The 23,917-nt window shown below is 36.3% G+C and overlaps 1 protein-coding gene across 1 annotated transcript in view; it reads right to left on the minus strand.

Moving 5' to 3' along the window:
• plxdc2 (plexin domain containing 2) overlaps positions 1-23,917 on the minus strand; it is a gene marked incomplete in the record, with an annotated part of 135,664 nt that overhangs the window by 15,470 nt on the left and 96,277 nt on the right. Inside the window, 5 exon segments of the mRNA XM_024279999.2 lie at positions 1,653-1,734; positions 1,849-1,944; positions 9,522-9,621; positions 10,278-10,396; positions 21,662-21,784. Of these exon segments, the coding sequence (XP_024135767.1) occupies positions 1,653-1,734; positions 1,849-1,944; positions 9,522-9,621; positions 10,278-10,396; positions 21,662-21,784 (520 nt within the window).

The following is a 23,917-nucleotide window of genomic DNA, read 5'->3' on the forward strand; positions in this document are numbered from 1 at the left end:
AAACTTCAAAGTGTCTAAAAAAAAGCCTAAATTAGCCAAAACAGCTAGCATATAGCTGAAATATTAGCTAAACTCCAAAATAGCCTAAAAAATCTAAGTAAATGCCAAAATAATCCATAAAGCTAGCAGAATGCCAAATTTTAAAACTATAAAACTGTAACTTTTTAACAACAGGCAGGAATATTACTCAAGAACAAATCAACTTAAACCTTAAATAACTTTTAATATTTTACTCTCATTAAAAATATATCTTGTAAAATTATACAAGTTAGAAATAACTGCATGATAATATCGGGCCATTATTAACAATAAAATAAAATGATCAGGAGGGCCGGATCCGGCCCCCGGGCCTTGACTTGGACACATGTCGGTTAGGGAGTCCAAAAACCCTTTTTAGAAGTTTCATCTAACAAATTGAAGAAAAATCTTAAAAACAAAAATGTGTTAAGTTATGAGAAAAGGAGGTTTAAATTTATCATTAATGGATTTAAAAATAGGAAAAACAAAAGGAGATTTTGACGATCCACCCTAAAATATAAAAACCGAGCTGGCGTAATTCAGACATCTGCTGAAAGCCTCTGAACTTACACACTTCCGTCTCTCCATTATTCATTTCTCCTGTCTTCCCTTTTAACTGCGACTCTCCTGTCGGACAAAACCAAACCGAGTCCACCGCGGCTCACATCTCAGCTGTCAGGATGTTCCGCGGAGAAACACCAACACGTCTTTAGAAACTCAAATATTTACTTGAAGTGCAGGAAGACAAAATGGATCAGAGGTTTGCAGAACTTGCAATAATAAGCAAACGTCAGATCCAGCTGTTGTGTGGGAGACTCATTGAAAACGGACCAGAACTTAATATCTTCAAAATATTATACTTCTTTATGAGGAAGTTTGTGTTAACCATATATTCAAATTAAATGCACAAAAAACTGAACATTGACATTTTTGAATAAAGTAGTAAAACAGTTTTTTTTTCACTTTTTCTGTTTTTTTTATATATATATCGGGTGACTGGCATGGATGGCAGTGGTGTAAAGTAATTGAATAAACTGACTTAATTACTTTACTTAATACTTTTTTGGCTACTTTCTACTTGTACTGAGTATCACAAATATAAGCAATTTTTACTCTCTACCCAAATACATTTTTGACCGACTGTATGTACTCTTGACTCCACTACATTTGAACGGACATTTACCATTACTCATTACATTGTTGCGCTCATTTCTAATTTGTATAACTTTGACAAAATATATTTTTATAGAAAGTAAAATATTGACAGTTATTTAAGGTTTAAGTTGATTTATTCTGGAATAATATTCCTGTCTTTTATTATTCATAGTTAGGTTAAAAAGTTACAGGTTTTTACGTTTTAAAAATTGTCACTCTGCTAGCTTTTTGGACTACTTTGGCATTTACTAAGATTTTTTTAGGCTATTGTGGAGTTTAGCTAACATTTCAGCTACATGCTAGCTGTTTTGGCTAATTTAGGCTTTTTGTCCCTTCTTTTAGGCTTGAAGTTTTTTTCAGCTACAGTGTTCTTTAGTTCTTTAGGCTAATTTGGCATTTAGTCAATATTTTAGCGGGCTATCAGATTCAGTGATTTTAGCTAAGATGTAAAGGAATTTAAAAGTGTTTTCGAGGCAAACCTGTTGAGTCGATGGCACCAGCTGCAGTTGAAATATATCCGTGAGGAAATGCAGGAGCTACAGCTGGTAAACTGGTGACAGGCTGCAGATGAGAAGGGTCAATTAGGTCAAAGTGTTTTATAGAAGCTCCATGTGCTATTTGAAAGTGTTCATTCACAAACAGAATTTCACAGAAGTCACAAAGAATCCTCCTTACTCGGTAGGGGAATTATTTCCACGGCCGTTGAGTTTGTAATCCTTATCTTCGTCAGCTCCACGCGGTGGTACTCATAGATCGTCCTGCGCCTCACGTCTGTGTTTCAGAGGGAGGAAACGGAGTGAGAGTGTGAAAAGAACATAACAAATATGGCACCCTGAGATAAAAACTGGGACAAGTGGTCCTTGAAGAGGGAATGCAGTGCGCGGCAGAATCAGGTCACGTGTGCAGCAGCCACTGCACTCCTCTGCTCCCCTTTGTGCCCAAACGGGCCGCCACTTGACAATAAAGGGAAGCATTTTTTCCTTGGGACCTTCCCTCAGATGCCCTCCCCGTCATCTCCAACATCAAGTCACAACACAAGGATAAGATGGAGTAAAAGATAAAAATACAAAGCTGACTCGAGCGTTTTCTATTGTTGTGGTGTCACCACCAGAAAGTGCAGAAAATGGAAAATAAAGTGGGCTAATAATAGTATTTGAAATTAGAAATTATGTTGAGTTCTAAATAGTTTTGTCTGCAGTTCTTCCAAGAATAAAGCAGTAGCAGTAAAGAGAAGCACAGTAACCATTTAGGATCAAGTACTTTCATTAAAGGCCGTATCACACTGCTGCTGCATGCAATTTGTACATATTGCACGGATGAAAATTGGTTGTACAGGAATATATGTGCCAAAAGTTATGGTCTTTAAAGTGAAATTTTCACAAATATAACACAAATGAACCACAATAAAACTCTGGAAAAATTACGTATAAAGCAAGCAAAGAACACGTAAACCCAGACTTCATTGAATTTCTTGACTTTGGCCTCATTTCCACTAAGGGTTGCCACGATTAGTCAACTAATCGATTATTAAAATAGTCGACAACTAATTTATTAGTTGATTAGTCATTATTTTATACTATGTGAAGTCAAAGTTATAATGACATTCTGCTAGCTTTTTGCACTATTTTGGCATTTATTAAGTTTTATTAAGTTTTTAGGCTATTTTGGAGTTCAGCTAATATTTCAGCTACATGCTAGCTATTTTGGCTAATTTGGGATTTTTTGTTTTTTAGGCTACTCTGGAGTTTAGTGATTATTTTGGCTAACTGTTTTGGCTTTTGTCATGTTCTGTTTTCCCTGTCAGTCTAACCATGATCAGGTTAAATCATCCACAACTGTCTTCATTTAGCTAATCAACCTGCATTTTGGGTCCTCAACCACAAATAAAAATAGTAGATACCTTAAAAAAAGGCAACATTTTCCCAAATTGTTTCCATTGAATTGGGAGTAAATGGAGACAAAAACATTAATTTGGTGCAATCTAAGGTTTAGGCACAATTCCTGTCATCCAGGGTGAGTTTGCTTCATCAGGACAGCAGCTTCCAGAATACCAGAAAAACAACAGAATCCCAGAAAAAGATGTGACGATGCATCGGTGAAGCCAGACCTCTTCCTGACCCAATACTGAGACGCAAGATCTGATTCAGAAAATAAGCAAATTGCAGTTGAGCATAATTATAGTAATAGCTGTGCCCTGTTTAAAACTGAATCTACATGTTCAAAATGCTATTGATAATTTGAGAAAACAAAGACACAGTGCATCAGTGTTCCCATAGCAACGGATGGTCATGACTTCCTGCCATGTCACAAAAAAATAAATTACAGAATTATTTCCCGCTGGTGAGCAAAATGCACAGAAAAGACAAACTCATGTGACCTGTCTCACTCATGCCGTCAGTCTTCTACTCATTTCACAGGCAGCGTTTATGTAATCAAGAAACAGGTTAGACCTTGAAATGAAAAGATGTAGGAATAGAAATCCCAACAGATCAAAGAAATTGGTGGTTTTGCTCATTTACTCCTAGTTTTGCATCAGTTACATCACAGAAAAAACTCATTTCTAAATGTTTAAGATTTTAGGATGTTGATTCCTCATGAAAAAGCGGTATTTTGCTTCATTCACGTATCTCTGAGCACCAGCCCCTTCCAGTCCCTGAGTACGACTGGCTCCTCACATTCATACGTTTGAACGCGGAGGAACAGCCCCTTCCAGGAAGAGTCTGCACTGCCAGCACCACTCCTAGACTAATGAAAACACCCACTTTCTCCACGGAGCTAGACGTGATCGGCTTTCATTTTAGCATCGACTTTAAGAAGAAGTGGTTCCTCTCGTACCTAATCTGCAGAGACAACAACGGCTCGCCTTTTTGTGTCTTATTATTAAAAATATTTCAACAATAAACAGAAAGGAACTCCTCTTCAGTTTTCATCTACCAGTCTGAAACTTCCTTTTGCACTTCAAATTCCGGATCAAATTCAAGAATGTAAGGCTCCACAATTTGCAATTCCATCTTTGGAAAAGTTTGGATGTTGTTTGTTTTCGTGGGTGAAACACAGACCAGGGTCCCTACAAGTTTCTTTAAGTTAAATTTAAGACCTTTTAAGACCTTTTTAAGGCCATTTATGTCAAAAATTAGGATGAATTTCTCAGTTTATTTAATATTTTACACATTTATTCCCATTTTATGATCAAACTTTTGCTTTTTTATAAATTTTTGTGACCTTGATGATTTAGAGCTATTCTTGTTTTTTTTTTTTCAAACCAACAACTGGTTCTTCCGATGTTTATTTCCATTATTCGATCAAAATAATCTTGGTTGAAAAATTAACATTCGACATGAAATGTGAAACGGAGAAAGGCTATTTTTAAGGCTCAGATATCAGAATTCAAGACATTTTTAAGGCTTTTTAACTGTGCTATTTTTAAAATTCAATTCTTTTAAGCCGTTTTTAAGACCCTGAAGGAACCTGGCAGACGTGTTGGTTCCAGGTGATGTCATAAAATGGGCGGAACCCACAAGGAGTGAAAGGCGGAGCCTCAGAGATTCAAGGGTTTAACTTCCGGCTAGGAAAAGAAGCTTCATATTTAACTAAAAAATGTTTTTAATGTAATATAATACCATCCATATGGATATAGTTTACTCTGAAAGGCTTAGATAGGTCCTTAAAACTAAATATATTCTATTTTTGGAATAAATCACTTACACAACTGTTTTATTCTGTACATTTCTTGTTGTGTTTGACTTCATGCATTGCTTGACCTGTTTTCTTTGATTTCACGCTGAACGAGTGATCAAAGCTGCAAAAGTGAGCGTGCTAAGGTCAACTTTTGAGTAATGCGTGTCTTCCTCTCCCTCTTCTGCACCCCTGAGGTCGTCTGGCTTCCTCCTGCTCCGAGCGAAGGGATTATCAGGGAGACTCGGAGGACTGGCGGAAGGTCAGCTTCCTGACCTGAGGCCGCCGATCTGAGGTTGTTAGAGGATGAAAGCTTTAAAGAACATCATAGTTTTATTGATCAAATCGATGTTTAGCTCATTTCTGTGTATAAATAAATAGGCTAAACATTTTCCTTCAGAACTAACTCATATTAAGTGTGAAAGCAGGGATTAGAGACGTGCATTAAGCCTGTCTTTTCATGCTGGTGTGCTTGACCTGTTAATTACACATCCTGACTGGGGGGACAGCCACAAATCTCCTCTCTCATCTTTGCCTTTACAGGCTGGGCTGCAGTGCGATCTTCCCGAAGGCAGCGTAAAAAATTTTTATTAGAGCTTTTAAAGTGAAGCAGAGAAGCAGCAAGTTGAATCAAGTCCTTCTGGTTGCCATGGTTGCGCGGTGGTAATTGACAGAACATACTGAGCCCTTCATGCTTCGTAGCCTGTAGTAGTCATGATCTTTCCAGTGATATCAAAAGCTTGTTGTAGGTTTTTTATTCATGCAAATTCAAGATTTTCCTTTTTTGTGGATTTGCAAAACCTGTAGAAGACAAACGGTTCATTAGATTTTGCAGAGTCAGCCTCAACTAGTTCATCTAAAACTGAGTGCTTTGATTGAAAAAGCTGGGCTCATCAGTTTTTCTTTCAATTTTTGTCCTTCTGCTGAGAGAAAAAAAGTAGGTCTGGCAGTGTATTTACTGCAGCCCAATGAGGAAAGAGGAGCTTTTCATTTTAGAGAAAACTGGTGACTCTCAAGAACAGAGAAAAAAAGAGCTCCTATCCATCTTTTTTAATGACCATTGTCTACTATTCTGCCTGCAAAAAAAGAAAAAAAAAAACCCTGATGCTTAAGATTGCAGAAACTCTTGTGCAAATCATGCAAAACATCAAGTGCTTTGAACGGATAACTGCTTTTTCTTTTAGAATTTACAGCAAATGAATACAGAAAAGAAGATTAAGGTTACGTCCTCCTCCTTAGCCTCCATCTGTGTTTCTGTTTGCTGCTGCGAAAAGTCAAGAAAATAAAAGCCATCCCACTATTTGATACTTGAAAGGATTTAAAACTGGATTTTTAATTGTTCAAAAATATTTGATCTGATTTTAACTTGTTTTTGCTTTATTCAAAAATCCTCACAGTTGAGAAATTTCTGTCTCATTAAGGGAGAGGACATAGAACGGCCATCTGAAATTTGCATTTAAGCAACTATTTCTGATGAAATGTCGATGGAAATGCGTTCAAAACTCATGTTCATCCATCACTACGCACATTTTTAAGACACTATTTGGGCTCTACTTCAAAAAACGTTATTGAACATGTTGAAATTTGAATTATTTGCGCTGAAATTCCCTTTTCTCAGCGTCAGAATCCACTGGAATTGTGTTAATTGTGTAGTTCGAAGAACGTGTTATTTTGCTGTCGCTACAGAAAGTGTTAAAGGGTTAAACAGCGCCGAACTGTTTCTCTTGGGAGGCCTCCACAGGTTGTACTTTTTTTGTAAAGTGCAACGTTGATTGACAGAAAATGACGACAACATTAATAAGCGCTAATGTAGCGCTCATTTAAGCTAACGTTTCTAACGTTTGTGAGCATTTTACAGTGTCAATCTTCTTTCAAACATTAAATTCCTGTTTTACACGATGTACCAGAAGTAAAGTAATAAAAAGCCGAGCTGCTGGACGACCTCCATTGTTGTTGCTTTTCTAGTCGTTGCACTACAATGACGTGCTAGCGGTCTACATCACACGGACAACAAACTTCTCTGTGGGAACAAGGCAAATCGACTAATCAAAGCTGCTGCTGGCAGGTAATTCTGGCTGCTATTGTCTTGTGGTCGATTTCAAAATGGCGTAATTGGACTGCCACCACGCGACCTCAAAATATGCCTTGGCTACTATTTATTGATTGTGACATTTTTGTCCCTAATGTATTGCCGTAGCAAGTTCCAGATATGAATAAAAGAAACAGAATCACATAAAAAATGGCAAAGTAGCTCAACTTGGCCTCCTGTTAAAATGATTTTGCTTAATACTTTTGACAACAACAAAAAAAAAACTTGATGTAAAACTCAAAAATTGAAAAATTAAATTTTAATTCAATTTTGGTTAAATTTAAAGGATATTATTTTAAAGTTTAACAAAAGTTATGCTGGTATTCATCATCATTAATTTGAAAACAACTATGATAGTCCTCCATTTCTTCACTTTTTAGTCTAAAATGATTCATTTCCACCTATTTTTACACTATTTTATCACTGTAATCAAAATGACTAACAATTTAGGTACATAGAACTCAAAAAATACAAATTGTTTACTGCACAGATAGATAATTTTAACAACATCCACTCATTTTCTTCCTAAGATTAGTGTCCTTTTCTTATCTTTAGTCTAGCTATTTTCGCACTGAAAGGACACATTCCCTGAGATTGGACAGCAAAAACAAAAAGAGAATTTTCCAACAACATCTGTTCATCTGCTGAAGTCTTGAATGATTTTACATCTGACTCTCAGATGTCACAGATTCCTGCAACTTTTAATCCACTGAACAGAAACTATAATTTCAATTTTTAGGACTATATTCACTTTAAAAGCTGTGTTAATGCTCTAAAGTTAAGATAAGAAAAATATGTCAGTAATTGTTTGATGTTGCTTTAAAAAAATGCTAAACTCAAGTTTAAAAAAAAAAAAAAAAAAAAAGATACTCCCAACTTTTATTTTGGAGGATAAACTCCCGATTGATCTTTTCTAGAAAATGAACCCATCAATTTGTAACTTTCCTTGTGAGAATTTGCATCAGAAACGTTTTTAAAATTCGAGGTTGGAGGAGATCACTCTGGATAAAATATCACAGGAGAAAAAAGATTTTTTTGACTAAATTCCATCCATTTAAGATTCCATCATTCTGCAGAGGTTCACAAACAGATTCTCTATGAGTTCCTGAAGTCCGTGGATAAACCAAATCTGCTCAAACTACAACATTTACTATTATAAATGTTGCTTCATTCATAATAGTGGTATCTAAAGCAAACTAAAATCCTTAAGATGTTTGTTTTGACAAATTGGTTTTATCCAGAGGGTTTAAATTGCAGAATAAATCCAGCTTGACAAGTTCCTATTGCAGCGGATTGGAGTCTGCTCCCTTGAGAGCAGGAGAGTCTGACTGCAGATGAAAAGGTTTGAACCGTCTCCGCCTTTTTATTGCATTTGCTTTTAATTTAATGGGAAATAATTGCAGCGACTTGAAAGCAAATAGCTGAGGCAGAACTGGAGCTGTTCCTGTCGTCTTTAGAGGGGTGGGACGGCGTGACGGGAGAGGCTGGAAGTTCGGTCAGAGTTTGAGTTTTTTTTAAAAAGTGTTTACAGGTTTAACTCTGGAGATCCAAGGAGCAGTTTGTTCAGGAGATTTTAATCCTTTAAATATCCCAATTGAGACAAAATTGATTAAAAATAGCTTATTGTCTCATATAGCAATCAATGTTTTTAATATTTGGTTTTCTAAATGCTAAAAAGTAAATTGCACTTATAATTTGTTAATTTTGAGAAGCAGTAATCATCAACAATAAAAAAATAAAATAATATAAATGTAAAAAAAATAAAAAAATAAATAAAAACAAATTATAGAAGAAAAAAAGTGGCCAAATTTGAGTCTCTAGGTTTAAAAAAGTGGTTGGATTCAGCAAAAAACATGATAAATGACCCAAACTATTAAAATTGGTCGATAACTCTAATAAATGTGTCCAAAACCAGGACGAGTTTGAATGCTCAGCGATATTTTGGAGCATAAAATACCTTCATGGTGTGTTAAAAATACTAGTAGATATTTGCAAAAAAATACTGGTGTTTTGGCAAAATACTATAAAAAATAAAGTTATACACAAATATATTAACAAAAATATTAAATTTAACATAACTTCAGATGCAGGTTATGAATGATCTAAAGTACATTAAAGCTTACCATGATGCAGGGGCGGAGCCTCCCTGTAGCCCCGCCCCCCAAATTTCTGTGTCAATCTTTATAGACAAAAAATATCAATATAAGCTTCTTTAAGCAATAATAGCTCTCAGATAAAAGAACAACTGTTTCAATGTTAATATTGATTATATAGTTATTATTATAATAACTAATTAATAATTTTATTTAAAAAAGAAAATCAGAAAATTTGACCATAAATGTCATTTTTCCAGAATAATTTTGTCAACCTTGCTTCAAATTAAAGAAAATAAAGTCATAAATTAAACTAATTTTTCATGAACTTTTTTCCCGATTTGCAATATTTGAGTTTAAAAAAGCCTGAAATCACATTCATCATTTACCACACTCTGCATTCATCAGATGAGGCTCGACGGATCAATCCAGACCAACTTTCACGCACTGATTTCAAACATTCATGACAGAGATGCAAATCGGAGACTCACTGGGTATTTGCTGGATCTTGTGGACCACCACAAAGGCGTCGGACAGGCCCACCTTGACAGGGTGATTGACAGAGCTGATCCGTGACACCTCAGTGGGGATCTGAAACAGGAAAAGAGGAAATCAATCACTGGCAGCATGAAAAGCTCAGTGGGGCAGGATGTTCTTTTTTGTCAGAGTCGAAGTCGTCCGCAGGCTTCTCCGCTTTGGTCTGTGTAATGTCAGTAAGCATCTGGAATGCAGCGAAGAGCGGATTTAACATTTCAAAGACAGACTTATGCATTTCTTTTACCTTAGTAAAATAGATATTAAATGCAGTCACTGAATAAAGGATTTTTATTTAAAACATTTTAATATGATAATAACAGTACAAATTAAAAAAACAAATTTCTAACAAAAACAAAATCACACAAGAGCTTCCAATCATAGATAAGTAGCTCTGCTATAATAACTGCAATTATTAATCATTTAAATTTAACTAAAAAACAAACTATTCTAATAATAGAAATACTTCAAAAAGCACAATGATAATGAAATAGTGAGTCACAGCTTTGTTTTGGTGTGTGTGTGTTTGTAAGAATTGTAACTTATTTGAAAAATATAGACAAATTAGTATATTTTTGGGGTTGCTGGAGCCTATCCTAGCAATGAATTATGGGTACTTAAGGAGCAATTTAGATGAATCAATTAACATAGTCATAATAATAATTATTTATGTTTAAAAACAAGATTTTTGGAAATGGAAAAGGATTCAACACCTCTTTGTAAGCAAAGACGATCCTCCCGGTGTTGTGCAGCGTGGCCTGGAAGGTGAAGCTCCCCAGGTTGTAGCTGTCCTGCAGGTGAACGTGGTCCCACTGCACCACCAGAGCCGTCCCTGAAAAATAAAACAAAACAAAAAAAAAACATCAACAGTGATTCAAAAAGATCAAATTCATAATGGAGGAGGGTCTTTTCAAAATGGAAAAAGGCAGAAAAGAACATCTGCTTTGTAACTATTTTGTTCCTGAATCAATTAAAATCATTATTTTAAGGTTAAAGGTTAATAATTTAATTTAACACACTAATACAATTTTAAGTAACTCTAATTCAAGTTCAGTTTTACATAACTAGTACTTTAGGCTGATCTTTTAAAGAGAATTTTACATCAAAACATTAACAGAAAAGCAGTAATTCCCTTTATTGAATATGTGTTTTGCAATAGATTTTTTAACTCTGTTTGTTTCTCTGTGATGTGATTGAAAGAATATAAGCATTAATGTGGACAGACTGCAACAGAAAAGGATAAAACTGCAACAAAACAAAAAGCTTTTGGAGAAAAAAGGGAATCAGGAATGGCTGGTGATGGATTATGAAGCTCAGGTGACCTTCAACAACATTCAACAAGATCATTTTTTTACTTTTTACAGAGGAAGATTTTACCAAATGAAACAGAGATGAATGACAGGAGGATGACTTTGTCATTGTCTAACTATAGGAACGTTTCTAAATAAAAAGAAAAAACAAAACATAAAAATAAGCTAATTTTGAGCAAACTATTATAGATAAAAACACTGAAATGACATTTAGTACCAATACATTCATTTTTCTACTTTTATAGTGTCGTGGTGTTATGAAATATTTAAACTAATTGAATAAAAAATTCACTTGCAGTAAAATCAGGGAGTATTTCCATGATTGTGGTTTTAAAGCCTCCTGGGGACGGAGTAGCTGTGAGGAATAAACAAATCAGGGAGTAAATCACTCAGGCGGCCTTCAGCTCCACTCTCCAAACAGTGTTTCTCATTACTTTTAACCCTTCTTTGATTTACTGAGGACTTTGGAGAACTTATTGATGTGAAACTCATTCTCTTCCCTCACAGTCAGTCATTTGGTCAGTCACCAGGGCAGTACGGTTTGTAAACAGACCCTATCTGTTATTCTGCACACGGACGGAGAACCCTCTATGAGGAGAGATAAGCTTTAGGCTCGAGAGCAGACATTTCTTACACATTCATGTTCATACAGCACACAAAACGAAGAGCCAAAGTGATCAAGCTACACTATAAACAAGTCTGCTTTAAATACTTGGAGCCTAAGAGGGAAAGTTGAAATGCTATCTGGGGCTTTAATGGCTAAAAATACAGGAGAAACATAGAGGGAGTACACAATGACCTTGTTTCTATTTCTATACATGCAATGCAAACCTGAAAAAAAAACAGAACGGATAATTCAGCAGAGTCCCAGCCTGGAGTCCTTTAAATAATTAGTCTGAGTTGAAAAACACTCAATCTTTTCTTTAGTCTGGTATCTAAATTCAAAATGTCTAAAATGAATTTTTAGTATGTTTCATAACTGTAAAGCAAAGTTGTCACACTCAATCGCACAAGGGGTCAAAATCCAAAAGCATAGGTTGGGGGCCGAATAGGATAAACATTTATTGAACACTTGAAAACAACATTTTTAAAATGTTAAATCTGTAACTTTTTTACATAATTATGAACTAGATGTATAGCATTACCTGCAATAATGCTAGTGTGAATGCTGTAAGCTGAATTTGGCCGCTGAAGATGCTAGTGCTGATAGCTGAAGATGCTGAAATTGGTAGCTAAAACCACAGAAGCTGATAGCTGAAAATGCTGAAGCTGAAAATGCTGAAATTGATAGCTAAAAGCACGGAAGCTTATAGCTAAAAATGCTAAAATTGATTGCTAAAACCACGGAAGCTGATAGCTGAAAATGCTGAAGCTGAAAATGCTGAAATTGATAGCTAAAAGCACAGAAGCTTATAGCTAAAAATGCTAAAATTGATTGCTAAAACCGCTGAAGCTGATAGCTGAGATCACTGAAGTTAATAGCTGAAAATGCTGAAGCTGGTAGGCAGCTAAAATTTTAGCTAAAAGCCAAATTAGCCTAAAAAAAGAAAACTTAGCTTAGCCAAAACAGATAATATGTAGCTGAAAAAATAGCTAAACTTGAAAATAGCCTAAAAAAACTGAAAAAAGCCTAAATTAGCCAAAACAGCTAGCACATAGCTAAAATACTAGCTAAATTCCAAAATAGCCTAAACAAATCTTAGTTATAGCCAAAATAGTCCTAAAAGCTAGCAGAAAGCCACATTTTTAAACTTTTAAACCGTAACTTTTTAACATAAACTTAAAAGAGATTTATAGCATTACCTGTGATAATGCTAATGTGAATGCTGTAAGCTGAATTTGGCCGCTGAAGAAGCTAGTGCTGATAGCTAAAGATGTTGAAATTGATAGTTAAAAATGCTGAAGCTTATAGCTGAAATCACTGAAGTTAATAGCTGAAAACGCTGAAGGTGATAGGCAGCTAAAATATTAGCTAAACGCCAAATTAGCCTAAAAAACAAAACAAAAACTAATGAATCAACTTAAGCTTTAAATAACTTTCATTTTTTTACTCTCCATAAAAATATGTCTGTCGAAATTATACAAGTTAGAAAGAAGCACAAGATAACTTTAGGCCATTATTAACAATAAAATAAAATGATCTAGAGGGCCAGACAGAATTATCCCGAGGGCCGGATATGGCCCCCGGGCCTTGACTTTGACATATGTGCTGTAAAGTATCTAGAAGTTCAACATATAGCTGAACCACTCAGTATCGTTGATTATTGTATCTCCTCCAGTGCATACATCAGCTCAGGTGCCTCCACTAGATTTTGTTTTGGCCCGACATCCACTATATCTCCTAATGGGGGGGGCAATGGCGTTAACAACAACACCTTTATCCTACTATCTATTACTGTTCCTTAAAATCTCTTCTCTTGCTTGACCCAGATCTACAGGCTGCTTGAAGGAGCCGGTTTTGCTGACTTTTCAACAAAACCTCTGCATTAAACCTCCACAGGTTGTAAAATTGGAGTCCACTCGTACATCTCCGAAAACTCATACATTGTTGTTATTCCCTCCTTCCATAGGGAACTTACAGAACAAATCTGAGAACCCCACCACTGTGTTTGGCTTTTGCGGTTCTTTAGAAAATTAGCTTGATGCCCAAGTCAACGCACATTCCCCAAATTATCTGTGAGTGATGTTCTTACAAGCTCTTTTTTCTATTCATAGCTTTGAGTCATAAAGACATTTAGAAGAGAAGCATGAACAAACATTAGCAATACTTTTCAATTATGCTGAGTACACATTTTGAAATATGAAAAAAATTCTAATCAGTTGAGGTGGTAATGAACCATAAGTTAACACTCTTTTTTGGGGGGGGTGATGTATCGTCTCCCAGATTGGCCAGTCAAAGAAGTTCAGCAACTTTTATCAGTGTAAAGGTTGCTGCTGCAGAAGCTGGTAATCCATTGTACCAAAACCAAGAAGATCCTTCCCATGTTCAGTAAAACATTGCTCCTGGACTGATTCCTGGCTGTAGAAGCTTCTCAGGAATAAGGAATCAAACTCATTCTCACTCCCAACTCGTTATATATGGATGTATGGTTAGGGCACCCTATGTGTCCCTTTTTAACGTTTTGGGTGTCTTCACTCGCCGTTTTTTGATGTTCTGGTTGTTCCCATTTAATCAGGGGTCCCAAACAGGAACCGGGCCGATACCAGTACCCTAACCCCGTCCAAATAGAGACATGACGGACATTGGGAAATACTGTCCAGTAGACCCAAGTCACACTGGGACAGAGTCCAGGAGACCCCCAAAATGCAGTGAAATGGAGACCTGGAGACCCCCAAAACAGTGGGAGAAAGGATGCAGGAGACCCACCAAAACATCACCAGGGACACTGTGGGACCCACCGGCAACACTTGAGAATGGAGGCCAGAAGATCTCTTAAATGTCTTAAAAAATTAGGTTAGGGTAAGAGTACCAAAAGAATGGAATACCAGGATGTTGGCCCCAGAAGACCATCGGTTAATTAGGTAAGGGTTGGGGTACCCAAAGGCTGGCATACTGGGATGATGGTACCAAAAGACCATCATTTGGTGAGGTTAGGGTCAGAGTACCAAAACCATAGAATAATGGGATGTTGGTACCAGAATACCATCAGTTAGTGAGGTTAGGGTTGGAGTACCCAAAGGGTGATATACCGGGATGTTGGTACCAGAAGACCATCAGTTGGTGACATTAGGGTCAGAGTACCAAAAGCATGGAATGCCGAGAAGTTGGTAACAGAATACCATCAGTTAGTGAGGTTAGGGTTGGAGTACCAAAAACCTGGAATACTGTGATGTTGATACAAGAAGACCATCAGTTGGTGAGGTTAGGGTTGGAGTACCCAAAGGGTGGTATACTGGGATGTTGGTACCAGAAGATGCCAAAGTTAGGACCCGAGTAATAACAAAATGGCACTCGGCCATTTTGAGTGCAGTAGATACAATGTTATCAGTTAGGTGACCGATACCGGGATTTCAAACCAACCAAAGAACATGGGCAACAGGAATGGATTCAAAAGCTCTCTCTTGTGATCAAAGTCGGTCATGAATTGGTCCCGGAGCCTACCAGGATTCCGGATCATCAGCTGGAAGAGAAAACGGGTGATCCAGTTTCCTCACCTATTGACTGGGATGGTCGTCAATCTCTTTAGGTGGGAAGGTGGGTTTTGCACCCAACATCCTATTAGTGACAATGCAAAAATCACCCAACTTACACACTAACCCTAACCTGGTACTGGTTCCATGTTCGTCATCCCGTCCGGTACAGAATGTTTCTTATAATGTTTTATGTAAAGCACTTTACAAGAAACGTGCTATTCAAGTAAACCTGTCCAATTTCGGCTGTTTAGTCTGTCAAATAAGTCCATCTTCTACTCCATCCCTCCAATTGTTTTTCTTTAACACCTTTTCTGCCCTCCATCAGCCTTTCTTGGCTGCTAACTGCTCTTTCACAGAAGTCCCTGGCTGCCTAAAGATGCAGCTTAACATGCAGCTGAAATCTAACCGTCAGGTAGCTAAACTGCAGAAAAGGAACTTTCTGAAAGGATTCTGAAGTCTGTGTGTCACAGATGTGACAGCACTTGAGACTCACACTCTGCAACACAAACATGTTTGTGTGGCTCTGTAAGAAGCAATTTACAAACAGTCATTTATCTGAGAAAAAATGTCAAACATTGATTCTGGATAGTAGAGGGTTTTTGAGGATGTAGAAAAAGTTTCAAAGTAAGACAAAGACACTTTTGTCCACTAATCCACAGAAATATACCAGCTCTGTTGGTTCTAAGGCCAAAAGAATATCAGTTGACAGCAACTTTGTGTGTATTAGATTACATGCGTGATCTAAATCTTTGGGCACGATAAGAAGAATTAGAAACTTTACTCACCATTCTTTATCCATTCCTCTACTATTAGAATATTGTATATATGGATGAGTACATTTCCTAGCTTTTTGAAGCAAATATACCTTTGTTTTTGTTTAGCTACTTACTCTGCACCAGGTGCCCAATTGTTCTCTAAACTACAAATTTTAAATATTTATGATATAAAAATTAATCAAGCTGTTATGATATCTATTGGTAAAAGTCAACGTATTTTCCAAAGTCATTTCATTACAAAAGTTCACTCCCTTAACACCATAAAAAAGCCAAATATTTAGTCTGCCTTTTACTTATAATATACAGGTTCAACTTTCTTTCTGGTATCGGGACACAAAGAATTTTATTATTTGACAAACTTAAGAGTTTTCAATAAAAAAAATAATCAAATGTTGAATTCCAGGTACGAGGGATAGATTTGTTTATAATGTATTAGTCAGTATTGTTGAACAATGCATAATAATGTGTGTAGATTAATACATTTTGTTGTTAATAATATAAGGAAATATATAAATCATGTGTAAATTAAATTAAAAAATATTATAATAAATTAAAATAAATTAAATTAAATAAATTAGTCAACTTAACTCGACCAAACCAACTCTAGTTAAATTAAATCAAATCAAATAAATAAAATAAAATAAAATAAAATAAAATGAAATAAAATAAAATAAAATAAAATAAAATAAAATAAAATAAAATAAAATAAAATAAAATAAAATTAAATTAAATTAAATTAAATTAAATTAAATTAAATTAAATTAAATTAAGCTAAGCTAAGTTAGGTTAAATCAAATGAAATAAAATAAAATCAGTTTAGGTCAAATCAATCAAATAAAGTCAATTCAAGTCACGTTAAATCAATCAAATCAAAAACAAAAAAATGTAACTTTCTTAAAGTCTAAATTGGGCATCAGAATGATGGATAAAGGAGTAAATAAGTGATAGACTGAGATAAACGTCTGATCTTATAGAGATCATACACACTGCACTTTTTGAACTACATTTTGTCTAAAATATTAATTTCTGAGGTTGATAACTAACATAAGAGAGTTTCATCCAATTTAGCATTTTTTGCTAAACTAAAACAAACATAAAATCACGTTTTAGTTGAAATAAAAAAATAATTTGATTTAAAAGAGATTCATAAATTCACATTAACACACTTCATAACCAGACCTGTGTATATTTTAGTAACAGAAATACTGCCAAACTGATGTGAACGTGGACGGTGAGTCATGGTGTAAGCTGTCAGGAAAATGCACCCACAGCAGCAGTTACCAGGAGGTGATAACAGCTTTTTATTGTTGCTCTGCATTCATTAATTTATTTAGGTGAAAAAATATTATTTCTGTTGATACTGGCCAGACTTTTTTGATGACTCATGTTCAAAGAGAGAATAAATAGAGATCTCTTGCACGCCTGAACAAAGCGATACCGGCTCCCTGCTCTGTCACACCACCTGGAAGTGTTGTTTTTGACAAAAAAAAAAACACCACATTTTTACAGTTTTAGGGGGAAACTTGTGAAAGCCTCATTAACAGCAATCTTTATTTAGAAAGTTCTGATTAACGAAGACAAGCGAACGCTTGCTGCAGATGTCACAACCTTTCACTGTTTGGAAGCGTGAGGAAATAAAATCAACATTTATCAGCCGCTTCATAAATGATGTTTTTTTTCGTTTTTTTCATTTTTAATCGAGCCTCCTCCACAGCGCAGCGTGCAAGTCTGTGCGGTATCGGCAGGAAGCTGACGGATGGACACGGAGCTGAGGAGCAGGCGGGTAAAAATTGATCGGCTGCCAGTTTTGCTGAAGTCTGATGAGCTCCACAACAGAAGGTCACATTTGGTGTGTCAATCTACTGCAGGGTGAAACAGCGGCGAAGGAGGATAGAAACAGAACATGTGGGTAAAGAAAGGTAAAAAGATCAGAAAGAATTAGGGAGGACAGGGAATGTGTTAAATGTACACTTAATAATTCTTCTGAGTTTACAAAATCTTTAACTAATGAAATATTTATAAATAAAAATATCTCATCATTAAGCAAATGTTCAATCTATTTTGGTATTTTCTTGGTTTATTTTAATATAATTCGTTTAAATCAAATTTTTTTTTCAATATTCTTACAGCAGTCTGTCAACTAGTTCAAACAAGTGTTGAAAGAAGTTTATTTTAGCCAAAAAAAGCAAAAGAATCTCTCAGATTTTGCTCTAAGATGTCGTTGCAAAATTCAGGGTGTTACCAAAGCAGCCCCACATCATGACAGCACCTCTGCAGTTCACCAGATCACTTCTAGTATACTTCTACTTCTACAATTTGAATAAATACGACTTAATTTCATTCATTCAGACCCGTTTGCACTTATATAATGTTCTTTTTAATTTAGAAGTTTTTTTTTTTTATTTAATTTTGAAGTCAAAGGGTAACCAAACACTGAATCATCTTTTTTTTGGGATGCTGACCTCTATAAATTAGGGTCTAATAGCACTGTCTGTTGCCACATTTTTGACAATTTAAAATAAACTTGTCTAATACCTGAAAATATAGTCAAAACCTGTCTGTTTGCCCCCTATAGGTTGAAACGAGGTATTGCAGGTGAATTTTGTGATTGGTCAACTGGTGTATAAAAGTCCCCCTCATCTGTGATTGTAACGGTCGGAGCCTGAATTGATTCAGATTTTTTATTTTTTTTATTCTTTCAAATCTTCAATTCAATTAAATTTTTAAATACACATTTGCTTTGAAATACATTTATAATCTGATTTGAAAATCCATCCATCCATCCATCCATTTCCTTGACCGCTTCATCCCGTTCGGGGTCGCGGGGGTGCCGGAGCCTATCCCGGCCACTGATGGGCGAAGGCGGGGTACACCCTGGACAGGTCGCCAGTCTGTCGCAGGGCCTCAATCACACACTCAGTCACTCTCACACACATACCTAGGGGCAATTTAGAGTCACCAATCAACCTATGAAGCATGTTTTTGGACAGCGGGAGGAAGCCGGAGTCCCCGGTGAAAACCCACGCATGCACGGGGAGAACATGCAAACTCCACACAGAAAGGTCCCAGCCGGGATTCGAACCGGGGCCTTCTCGCTGTGAGGCGAGAGCGCTAACCACTTGCGCCACCGTGCAGCCCTGATTTGAAAATATTTATGTAAATTTGATACAGTTTACATACTGTCAAATGTATTCATGAAATAATGAGATTGTTAACAGCATACAGTGTTAAATGGATTCTCATGAAGAAAATTTCTAACAAAAATGTTCAGATCATTAACATTGAATGGCCACTAGGGGCCGATCACGCTATAGCATTACACCTTTTTCCATAAGAAGAAGAAAGTATGAGGAACAAAATAACGTTTTAGACATAGACTGTATATAAAATAACTGGACGAAGCAAGCCCCCCTACTTCCGTGTTCCATATAGGAAGTACCACTGGGTTGCAAAAAGGCGGAGGATAGAAACAGAACATGTGGGTAAAGAAAGGTAAAAAGATCAGAAAGAATTAGGGAGGACAGGGAATGTGTTAAATGTACACTTTATAATTCTAGCGGTGCTTCTGAGTTTACAAAATCTTTAAGTAATGAAATATTTGTTATTTTTGGATAAAATCTGTTCAGTATTTTTGCACTTTATTACACATTTTAAAGCTTTTTTTTCAAGGCAATGAGAGTAAACAAAAATATGTTATCATTAAGCAAATCTATTTTTGTATTTTCTTGGTTTACTTTAATATAATTCGTTTGAGTCTTAATTTTTTCAATCTTCTTACATCAATTCATCACTGTCTCTCAACTAGTTCAAACCAGTGTTGAAACAAGTTTATTTTAACAAAAAAAGGAAAATAATCTTTCAAATTTTGCTCTAAGATGTCATTGTTGCACAATTCAGGATGTTACCAAAGGAGCCCCACATCATGACAGCACCTCCGCAGTTCACCAGATCACTTCCAGTATACTTTTCAGTTTTAAAAAAGGAACAATTTGAATAAATACGACTTCATCCATCCATTTTCTTGACCGCTTCATCCCTTTCGGGGTCGCGGGGGTGCCGGAGCCTATCCCGGCCACTGATGGGCGAAGGCGGGGTACACCCTGGACAGGTCGCCAGTCCGTCGCAGGGCCTCAATCACACACCCATTCACTCTCACATTCATACCTAGGGGCAATTTAGAGTCACCAATTAACCTATGAAGCATGTTTTTGGACGGTGGGAGGAAGCCGGAGTCCCCGGTGAAAACCCACGCATGCAAGGGGAGAACATGCAAACTCCACACAGAAAGGTCCCAGCCGGGAGTCGAACCGGGGCCTTCTCGCTGTGAGGCGAGAGCGCTAACCACTTGCGCCACCGTGCAGCCCTAAATACGACTTAATTTCATTCATTCAGACCTGTTTGCACATATATCATGTTCTTTTTAATTTAGAAGTTCCTTTTTTATTTAATTTTGAAATCGAAGGGGAGTCAAAGGGTAACCAAACACTGAATCTTTTTTTTTTTGGGATGCTGACCTCTATAAATTGGGGTCTAAAAGCGCTGTCTGTTGCCACATTTTTGGCAATTTAAAATAAACTTGTCTAATTCCTGAAAATATAGTCAAAACCTGTCTGTTTGCCCCCTATAGGTTGAAACGAGGTATTACAGGTGAATTTTGTGATTGGTCAACTGGTGTAAGTCTCACATCGTTTCTCAAGTTTCACATCATCAGCTCGAGTATAAAAGTCCCGCTCATCTGTGATTCTGTAACGGTCGGAGCCTGAATTGATTCCGCTTTTTTATTTTTTTTATTCTTTCGAATCTTCAATTCAATTCAATTTTTAAATACACATTTGCTTTGAAATACATTTATAATCTACTATATGATTTGAAAATATTTATGTAAATCTGATACAGTTTACATACTGTCAAATGTATTCATGAAATAATGAGATTGTTAACAGCATACAGTGTTAAATGGATTCTCATGAGGAAAATTTCTAACAAAAATGTTCAGATCATTAACATTGAATGGCCACTAGGGGCCGATCACGCTATAGCATTACACCTTATTCCAGAAGAAGAAGAAAGTATGGGGAAAAAACGTTTCAGACCACAAATTGTTACTTTAAATAAATATATTTTAAAAGAGTTAAGAAACTTCATGCCTGTGAGTTTAAAAAGACGTTCATTTATTGTATTTATTCCATTCAATGTATGTTTAGGTCTACTGAGCGTTAGCATTAGCCGTCTTATGGGAAATTCCATTAAACGCTAGCATCAAGCTAGCAGACATTACCTTTATGTGCTAAATCGATTTATATTTTTATGAACTGATTACTGATCTGTTAAGCTTACATCAATTCAAATTGATTTAATTAACCCAGCCCCAGTTGTTATGGTGTTAGCTTTAGCATGGTATTTTGCCGTCAGTCGTCAAAAATCTACTGGCTTGCACAACTTTCCAGTGAACTTGGAAGTTAGGCAACAGTGGTTTAGGTCAATTGGTGTTGAATCCAGCAAAATTCATCCTATTGATCCGATTTGCAATGACCATACCACTCGGGATTGTAATACATTTATTAGCTATGATGCTAGGGCCATTTTACCACTGAGACACAGGTCTCCTTACAGTCTGGACCATGAGCGCCTACCTTGGGAGAAGGAGGAGGAGAAAAATCCTCAACCTTCACAGAAAGTTCTGCGCTCCGTACCACTCTACATATTGATGACACAGCGTGACTAGATTACCTCAAGCTAACCGTACAGATTCAAACCACAACTTCTTCGCTCAACCCGCCCCCTTTGGCTTTCTCCAACTGTCCTGTTGTGTTACCCTTTAAATATAACCCACATATGTTTGTTTGTTATGCATAAACAGAGGATGAGTGGTTTTACCATTGTCAAAGTAAATAACGGTGGAGTTTCTGGAGAGACTTGGGTCAAAGTTGGCCATTAGAGGAGCGATGTACTGAGTAGCTGTGAGCATCCGATGGATGACGTCGCCGGTGTAGATGAAGCCTGTGTAGACACAAATAAAACATACATTTAGCACTCTTTTCATCTTTTTACCTTTTTAATGTGAAATATATTTAAATAAAAAGGTAGATCTGCATTATTTTTTAATTATATCGCTCCTTTTTTAATAAAGCTGTTATATGACACACTATTTTAAGTTAAAGGTTGGTAATAAACAGTGAACCAATGGGAAGCCGCCTCACCAAGCAGGAGAGATTTATTAACACGGCTACCTTTATTCAGAAGCAGAGATAAATATCAGAGAGTCTTAGAGGAGAAATACAGCCGGAGTGAGTATTTATATTGCAGCCAGGGGCTTTAAAGCAACTTCAACTTGATTAAGTCCCAAACCCCACTCATCACCATTAATTATCCTGAGAATATTAACAAACACATTTGGACAGCAGACAGGGCATTTTGTTTACTAATCCAATTCAAACACTCGTCCAGCCGTGCATGAATAGATTTTTCCGCAGAGGGATGTGATCGGGCAACACAAACGGAGATTCATTTAGCCACCTGTACACAGAGTTACTAATGGAGTCTGTTCAAGCCATTTTGTATTAAAAAAAGAGAAAGATTGGATATGAAAAAATGAAGTTATGGATCTAAAATTTTTATAAAAAATGATTTTTGTCAGCTTTGATTTTCAGCGTGAAAGCCTACAAAAAATGTCTAAAAAGTCAAATTCTTTTGTTCTTACACATCTGTTTTTTAAAATAATTTCCAGATTTTTTTGCTTTTTTTGTTCAGACTAAAGCTGCATTATTTCCTACTGAAGATCCTCACTTTTTTATAGTTTGTGGTTGGAATAAGTCCAATCCTGTCCGATTCCAAAACATTTCTAGTTAGTAAAATTTTCTTAAAACACTTAAATAAAATATAACTCAGGAAAACAATCGATCTAAAGGTGGTCTAAATGGGGAAACAGAGAAATAAATGACTATTTAGCAAAAAGGATCTCGAGATTTATGACATAAAGCAGCTTCATGAAGAAGAAAACGGAAGGAAAATAAAAGGAAAATTGATCCTGCTTCATAAAGCCTCCACTTTGTGACACCATATGTCGTCTCGTGTGGTAGGTGGGCCATAAAAATACAAAAACACATCTATCACTCTGGAAACCACAGGCACAGAAAACCATTAGAGGAATCAATCTTTCCCCAAAGATCTCTCAGCTCAGAGTTACCTCTATGAAGACTTGATTCGGTCCTGACAGGATGAAAACAAGAGGATGCTGGGAGATTCTCTTAAAAGGAAAAGTTGGTGAAATAATAAAGATATTAAAATATTTAATTCTAATGTTTGAGTTTTTCTATTTAAAATGAACAATCTGTACAATCAAAATCAAATATTTGAACCCAAAAAAACAAAACAAAACACTGGACTCACGCAACTGTCAATCAAAGTCATTCCAGTCAATGAGCGTGGTCACGCCGGACATGACCGCCATCGCGGTTGTAAGGAGATCCGTTTGAGCTGCACTAAAGATAGATGCAGAAGGAACAGGCATACTTTCTGCAGTCGCAGTACTTAGCATATGTGGAGCTGTTTACAAGTCACACCGGGCATGCAAAGACGTGCAGTGGCTTAGACTCCAAGTAAATCTGAGGTTCTACAAGCAAAGAGCAGATCATACTGGTGACATTAAACAAGAACTGCATTCAGCTACATAAAATCGTGGTCATAGTATTTTAAATTTTGAGATTGTGACTTAGAGTATTTCTTTAGTCAAATTGTTGTGAATCAGGAGCAGATGATAAAACTACTGTTTGATAAAGATCATATTTGCTATAAAGAAAGAAAATACGAGGCCACGAGCTCCCAACTCTGAATCACCTACTTCAAGACGAATATAGATTGAAGAAAGTATTTGTTTTCTTCGTAATTTCCAAATAGAATTTCTGGTTGTGCTTACTGGTCCTGCCATAAACGATTATTTTAGTTGTCAACTAATCACAGATCATTTTTTCCGATTAGTCAATTAATCGGCTCATGCGCAAAGTGGAAGTAAAGCACACATCTTAACCATCATTACCGTTAAACTAACTAAACACTAGATATATAGCATGACCTGCGATAATGTTAGTGTGAATGCTGTAAGCTGAATTTGGCAGCTAAATATGCTAGTGCTGA

This window comes from Oryzias melastigma, linkage group LG20 (genome assembly GCF_002922805.2).
Source record: "Oryzias melastigma strain HK-1 linkage group LG20, ASM292280v2, whole genome shotgun sequence".
Classification (NCBI taxonomy): domain Eukaryota; kingdom Metazoa; phylum Chordata; class Actinopteri; order Beloniformes; family Adrianichthyidae; genus Oryzias; species Oryzias melastigma.